Source organism: Ahaetulla prasina, chromosome 3, assembly GCF_028640845.1.
Source record: "Ahaetulla prasina isolate Xishuangbanna chromosome 3, ASM2864084v1, whole genome shotgun sequence".
NCBI classification, from domain to species: domain Eukaryota; kingdom Metazoa; phylum Chordata; class Lepidosauria; order Squamata; family Colubridae; genus Ahaetulla; species Ahaetulla prasina.
This window is the reverse complement of record NC_080541.1, coordinates 117,183,956-117,192,093: the sequence shown is the minus strand read 5'-3', so window position 1 is coordinate 117,192,093 and position 8,138 is coordinate 117,183,956. Positions and strand designations below refer to the sequence as shown.

The 8,138-nt window shown below is 39.0% G+C and overlaps 1 protein-coding gene across 1 annotated transcript; it reads left to right on the top strand.

Annotated features, from left to right (window-relative positions):
• Positions 1 to 2,267: 2,267 nt before the first annotated feature.
• Positions 2,268 to 7,057, top strand: LOC131195003 (leucine-rich repeat-containing protein 52-like; the record flags this gene model as incomplete). Its single annotated transcript, XM_058176625.1, has 2 exons — positions 2,268 to 2,911; positions 7,045 to 7,057. Coding segments are annotated over exons 1-2 (657 nt in total), but the record flags the coding sequence as incomplete, so codon positions are not given.
• Positions 7,058 to 8,138: the final 1,081 nt, after the last annotated feature.

Sequence of the window (8,138 nt, the reverse complement as noted above, 5' to 3'; positions counted from 1 at the left end):
GTCAGGGGTATCACATATTTTTGTAGCAGAAGCCTTGCCTTGGTGCTGGGGATGAAGGTCTGCCTTGATTTTGCGGTGGGAAGATGATCCAATGATCTGGCGATCGCTCTCACACATGCTGGGATCTCTCCTTTGTTTTTCTTTAAAGCCACGTGGTTTGTATTTTGTTTTAATGGCGTTTGGGTCAATAATGAAATGTTTTTTGTTTTGGCTTTTGGAGTTTATTTATTTGAATTTCTAGCCAGATTGTTTCCTAGTGAGGTAGAGGATATTAGTGGAATTTTTGAGGTAGCTGAGAACTTTTGATCAGGGGTAGCAGGTATTTTTGTTGCAGAAGCCTTGCCTTAATGCTGGGGATGAAGCTCTGCCTTGATTTTGCAGTGGGAAGATGATCCAATGATCTGGCGATCGCTCTCACACACTGGGGATCTCTCTCACCCGCTGGGATTTCTCTCACATGCTCAGGATTTTACTCTCACATTGGGGATCTCTCTCACACGCTGGGATCAGGATTAGGATCAGGAGTTTCAGGGCTCCGGGGAAGATGATCCGGCAATCTATTTTACACGCTGGGATCAGGATCGATATCAGGGGCTTCACACTGGGGAATCAGGGGCTCCAGCACTCTGGGTTACTAACTGGAATTAAGTGCTCCAGAAATCAAGCACTCCACCCAGGGATCACTCGCCGGGGAATTCTGGCCTCCAGCACTCCAGGCCCTCTAGGGATTTGTTCCTGGATGCTCTGTTGATCAATTCTCTTCATTGATCAAGGCTTCAAGGTAGGGACACGATGGGAGTCTCATTCGCAATCTATTGACCAGCAGGAGCAAGAGCTGTTTTAAACTGATCTGTTTTAGATAGAGAAGCTAATAAGCATGTCTGTCTCCCAGAATAAAATTGAAAATAATTCTGAGAGTCAGGGTCGTTATCTGCTTGATGAATGCTTTTTGCGGTGATGTATTCCTAGTTGTGTTTTTATGTCAAATCAAGGCTTCCATTAGGGTTAGGGTTAGGGTTAAACAATGTTTAATTTGTAAAAAAAAATAATAGATACATTTTCTAGTTGAAGTTTACTTAAAATTGAAATCTTTCCTTTTAGTCTATCTTGAAAGAGTCTCTCATCTAAAATTCTGTGTTTAGAGAATCTGAATGTTCCACGTGCTCATATTTTTCATTCATGTTTTTCCTTCCCCTACTACATAATTTCCAAATGTCTATGGAGATTCTCAATCAGCCAAGTCATGGTTGTCCCAGAGGTACTTTTTCAAGAAGTAACTGGACTTTCAGAGCTGAAGAAGCTTCTTGGATGAGAAGAAAAACCAGACAGTCCAGTTGCTCTTGAAAAAGCACCTTTGGTATAATTTCCAAATATTTCAAGGTGTATATAATTGGGGCAGGGAACCTCCATCACTCTCACAATTTTCAAATTATCAGTTTTCATGTTAATACAAAACATCATTGTAACATTAGAAATAAGCTCCATGTCTTCAGTGAGTATTTGAGTAATCTCACTGGAAGATTCTGCACCAGATCTAAACTAGATTTGGACCTCTGTGAACTCACTTGGGTCCTGCTGAGAGCTTATCCCATAATTCTGGGCTTCCCTGCAGCATATTTAAAACTAATGTAAAATTATTATTTTTTAAAATATAGAGACTGCAAAAGCTTGTAACTGATCTATTTCCACAATTGCTGTAATTCTTTCCTCCTTCTACCTCTTAGCTGCTGGTTCTAACAGGTCTGTCAAAAGGAAATATTTCTCAGCTCCTCGTCTCCTAATAAACTACAGAAGTGTCTACAATATGAAGCACACAAAATGGGTGATGATAGGTACCAGCAATTTATTTTATTTCTCTTTTGCATGGAGTAGAAAGGTGAATAGAATTCATGTTTTTAATGAATGAGCATATGTAAATTATGCTCCTTCACATAAGGGATACCTGCCCTCAGACTTTGGTCCTTCTTAGAATTTACCTGATTTCTCTGGAAACAGAAAGTTGGCATATAATTAAGCTACTTGTACACATATGCCTTTCACTGTATGCAAACTGTGCCAAGAACCAATGAACTTACCTGGAGCTGACATAAAGGTGTCAACTGGCAGGCAACATGACATGGAGATCTTCTAACAGCAAGTAGCTGTTTTGCACTTTTAAGAAAAGAAGCTCTCTCCTTGTTTAATCATTTGCCAGGGCTCTTGATGAGCAGAGAGTGTCAGGAAGAACAGCCAGCCACAGCTCCACTCAGGATAAGTCTTGAAAATCCATGGCTCCTGGCCCAGATCTTCAGGATCCAAAGAAGGAAGAGCAATGGCACATCATGCCCCTTTCTCTCAGTTCCAAGAATGTATGGATGGTGGTGCTCCTGAGTAGAATCAGCTGGACAGTAGGAAGCATAAACTGTCCCAAGGAATGTACATGCAAATACCTATCTGTCAATTGCACAGGGAAACTGCTGGAAAAGTTCCCAATTACAATTCCACTGGATACCAGACAGCTGGTTCTGGCTCAAAACAAACTCAGCTACTTGCCCTCATTAGAGTTGCATTTTCTCAGTGACTTAGTCTACCTAGATTGCAACAGCAACACTTTAGGTAAGGACCTGGATTTCACTTTTGACAGCATGATCAAGCTTATCTACTTAGACCTCAGCTTTAACAACCTCACACAGGTAACGTTTGGCACCTTTTCACAACTCAGCAGTCTGGTGGTGCTAAAACTCTCAGACAATCCCAGCCTGATGGAGATTGAGAAGGACTCTTTTGCTAACAATACCTGGTTGAGGCATCTAGATGTGAGCCGCTGCAGCTTGATGTTCATTGATACGAGTACAATCAGGGACTTGCCTAATCTGAGAAGCCTGGGCTTAGGTGAGAATCCCTGGTTCTGCAATTGCTCCTTCATGGAATTATGCAGCTGGTTAAAGGAGAGTGGCATAACTATCCTAGGTGAGTTTGAAAAACTGGATTATGGATGTATTCTGTTCTCAAACTAGAGGACTATTGTATAATTACTACTGCTGTTTCTCCTCAGCTCATAAAATAAGGAATGTAAACTGACATATTTTACACCTGTGGAGTTGAAATGAAACTAAAAACTTCTACATTAAATAACAGACTAACAAGATAAAAGAGTTGGAAGGGACCTTGGAGATCTTCTAGTCCAACTCCCTGCTCAAGCAGGAGACCAGTCTTAAAAACCTTCAGTGATATGTATGATTCTTGCATTAAAAACAAAGGGATATCTTTTATTTAGAATTTTGCTATGTATTGTTGGTATATATATATATATATATAATTTCTTATAAACCTATTTAAATGTACAGTCTCTTATCCATCATTGATCATTGATCTTATCCTTTGACTTTCATTTTTATTTGTTCAGGGCTGCTCTTTTATCATTTCCTCTTCTTTGTTTTACCACAAACTTTCCTCTTCTTGTTCACTCCTCTTCCTTCTTCTGTCCCTTTCTACTTTCTTCATTCCTCCTCTCCCCTCCTCCCCTTCTACTTCCCCTCCCCTTCCCCCACTCCTCCCTTCCTCTTCCCTTTCTAACCCTCTCTCCTATTCTTCTATCCCTCTCTCTCCTTTTCTCTCTTCTCCCCTCCTTCCCGCTCTCTATTCCTCTCTCCTTTCCCACTCCTTTGTTTTTCCATTTTCAATTCAATCTAGAATAGTATTCGAGCAGCCCCATTTTTCTACCGTATATACTCGAATATAAGCCGATCCGAGTATAAGCCGAGGTCCCCAATTTTACCCCAAAAACTGGGGTAAACTGGGGACTCGAGTATAAGCCGAGGGTGGGAAATGAGGCACCTACCGGTCGGCGAAACCCTCCCTCCCTCGGCCGAGAAGGCTGGCGGCTCCCCCGCCCCGCCCTCTCACTGCACCGGCAGGGCTTCCCCGCGCTAAAGCAAAAGCCCGCCAAGTTCGCGCCGGCCGGTATAATGTGAAAAAAACGAAAAAAAAAAAAACTCGAGTATAAGCCGTATATACTCGAGTATAAGCCGAGGGGACGTTTTTCAGCACAAAAAACGTGCTGAAAAACTCGGCTTATACTCGAGTATATACGGTATTTACATACATCTTCATTTCAAATTCTTTTTTATTTAATAATTACATCTATTTTATCATTTATGTACACTTTTATAGTAGCATTTTTTCTCTTTCCCGCCTTCCCCCTTTTCCATTTACCTAGGCGTCATCCGAGTTTCTATTCTTTTTATTGTCTTTTCTCTTCTTTGTCTTTTCCTTATCCACTTCATCTCTATATCTTTATTCATATTTCTTTTCTAAGCAAGCATAAAAACTTTCCCATGTCTTGAAATACATAGATTTCTCTTTATCTTTTATTCTCAATGTTAATCTATTCATTTCTGCACATTCTAAAATTTTCTTTATTATCTCTCCTTCTGACGGGATTTTGTTTGCTTTCCAGTTTTTTGCAACTACTATTCTAGCTGCTGTTATTATGTGAATAATCAAATATGTATCTTCTTTACTATATTTCTCCAGTAGTATTCCCAATAAGAATATCTCTGGTCTTAACCCTATACATTACTGTAGCATTTCCTCTAACCATATCTGTATTTTAACCCAATAGTTCTTTGCTTCTTTACATGACCACCACATATGATAATATGATCCCGATACAGTTGATGACATTTCCAACATTTAGCTGATTTATCTTTAAACATTTTAGTTAATCTTTCTGGTGGCATATGCCATCTATAAAACATCTTATACAAATTTTCTTTATATGCTGTTGCCATTGTTAATTTATAATTTCTCTACCATAATTGTTGTATTGTTGTTATTGTCTTCTTTGTAATTAAGATAGGCAAAACATCATGTAACTCACAAAATATTTCAGTTTACACATGCAGTTTTATACTATTTGGCTTCTTCCATCAGTATTGTTCAATAGTCAATTCCTATTCTTCATGCATCTCAGAAAGGCAAATAGGATTGAAAAACTAGATAATGTATTGGCTAAGAGAGTTCCACTTCTCACTGATGTCATACAATTCAACTATAGTGTTGCTGTCTACTCTGTGTCAAAGAGCAACACTGTGTGTGAGAAATAAACAGCATTTTTCTGGTTTATACCAGGGTGATGGTTAAATTTTAATGCTTAGTGTAAGCATTAAAGTAAGTAAGTAAGTTGATCCAGGACTAAGAGCTCCTTTTTCTTTCCCCTAATTGAATGAAATAAGACAGATCTTATTCCATGCTAGCCAATAGCACAAGATAACACTGATAATTTAGTGGCTTCAGTTGACTGCCATCGGTGTGGTCTATTCATGCCATTCTCCAAAAGTAAGAAAGGGTATATGATATTCCAGGACCTAATATATTTGAGGATGAGTGTATAAAAACACTTGTAGTGATGTTACAGACATATTGGTTAGGATGTGAATATGAATTGCATGTGTTATGTATACAGATAATTCTATATTGTTGGTTGAAAACCTGAATGATTTGCCACATCTGGACCAAACAACAAAAACATGATAGCAAAGAGATGCAGAACATGTTAAATTTTTGCTGTTTTCTAGTGATCATAAGTCACGGTAAGACAATCCTATTTAACATTTGTGTGAAGCCACGAACAGTTTGGATCTGAAAATCCATGTATTAATGTCTAAAATAGCTCTGTTTAACAATAAAAATAGATTGCAGGTTATATATAACCAGTGAAAAATTAAAGCAGGTAGGTTTATTTGTGTGCCTTCATAAAATGCTTACTAAATAGATATTTGTAATTGTTGATAATGTATGCATGTTTCATGTTACATACATACATATAATACATGTATGTTAAAAAAATGTTTATCAAAAGAAGTGAAACTGGCTGTGCATAATTATTTGATCCTGCCTAATTTGTTCTCGGTAACTAAAAGGCTAGTGCTTTCCTACATGAAAACCATCACGGATCTGCTGTTAGACCCCTTGCAATTTACATACCAAGCAAATAGATCAACAGATGATGCTGTTAACATGGCTCTGCACTACATCCTACAACATCTTGAGTCTCCAAAGACCTATGCAAGGGTCCTTTTTGTAGACTTTAGTTCAGCATTCAATACCATCATTCCAGACATTCTTCTAACTAAGCTAAACCAGCTACAGGTACTGGAACAGACTTGTAAGTGGATCACAAGCTTCCTAACAAACAGGAAGCAGCAGGTGAAACTAAGCAAGATCATATCAGATACCTGTACAATTAGCACAGGGCCCCCCCAAGGCTGTGTGCTCTCCCCACTTCTCTTCTCTCTGTATACCAATGACTGCATCTCCAACAATCCATCTGTTAAGCTACTGAAGTTCGCAGATGACACAACAGTGATTGGTCTCATTTGAGACAATGACGAATCCGCATATAGACGAGAGATCGAATGACTAGCCTTGTGGTGCAACCAAAACAATCTGGAACTGAACACACTCAAAACCGTAGAAATGGTGGTAGACTTTAGGAGAAACCCTTCCATACTTCCACCTCTCACAATACTAGACAACACAGTATCAACAGTAGAAACCTTTAAATTTCTAGGTTCTATCATATCGCAAGATCTAAAATGGACAGCTAACTTCAAAAACATCATCAAAAAAGGACAACAAAGAATGTTCTTTCTGTGCCACCTCAGTAAGCTCAAACTGCCCAAGGAGCTGCTGATTCAGTTCTACAGAGGAATTATTGAGTCTGTCATTTGCACCTCTATAACTGTCTGGTTCGGTTCTGCAACCCAACAAGAAAGACACAGACTTCAGAGGATAATTAGAACTGCAGAAAAAATAATTGCTACCAACCTGCCTTCCATTGAGGACCTGTATACTGCACGAATCAAGAAGAGGGCCGTGAAAATATTTACAGATCCCTCACATCCAAGACATAAACTGTTTCATCTCCTAGCCTCAAAACGACGCTATAGAGCACTGCACACCTAGAACAACTAGACACAAGAACAGTTTTTTCCCGAAGGCCATCACTCTGCTAAACAAATAATCCCCTCAACACTGTCAAACTATTTACTAAATCTGCACTACTATTAATCTTCTCATCGTTCCCATCACCAATCTCTTTCCACTTATGACTGTATGACTGTAACTTTGTTGCTGGCAATCCTTATGATTTATATTGATATATTGACCATCAATTGTGTTGTAAATGTTGTACCTTGATGAACATATCTTTTCTTTTATGTACACTGAAAGCATATGCACCAAGACAAATTCCTTGTGTGTCCAATCACACTTGGCCAATAAAAAATTCTATTCTATTCTATTCTAAAAGTTGAATAAATCAGAACAAACTTAAAAAGTAAGTTGAATGTAGTAGGATTACTTTAAAAAGAGCGTATGGTGAAATAAAAAAGGTCAAGAAAGAATAGGTGATGCATGTATGAATGTAAAAGTGAGTAGTCAACTTGAAAAAGTACACTGAGATGGTTTGATCATGTAGAAAGAATGAATGATTGAATTCTGAAAAAACATATAGGAAGAGGAAATGGCTTGAGAGGAAGGCACTGATTATTAGGATGGAGTTGATGACATCCTGAAAACAGAGATGAGTTTTTAAAAACAAAAAATAATGTTCTCATTGGTCTGTGGCAGTGGTGAGTTGCTACCAGTTCATCCCGGTTCAGGTGAACCGGTAGCAGCAGCAGGGGGAGGCTCCGTTCACCCACCCAGATGTCACCAAATACAATCTGCGCATGTGAAGTGAGCGAGTGAGCGAGCACAAGCGAACCGGTAGCAAAGGTAAGTGAAATCCACTCCTGGTCTGTAGATATGGTACAAGTTAGTTTGCAAGAACAGAAAGGTATGAAATGAAAATATTGGTGGAACTAGATTTAGCAATGTACTAATAAAGGAGAATATTTGTAGGTCAGGGTTGACACAAGGGGTCTTTGGTGCTCTCTGAGCTTGCTTGTTTTCTTGCAGACATTTCATTACCAAAACTAGGTAACATCATCAGTGCTAGTAAGGAGGGCCGTTCACTGTCAGTTTATATTCTGCTGGCTTGCCTGTTGGTGGAGGTGGTCTTAGAGATTCTTTGGTTGGGCTGTTCGCTGTGGGCTTCTTTGGCAGTTTCTTGATTGGGGTATTGTTTACTTGATTGTTGGTCTGATGTTAAC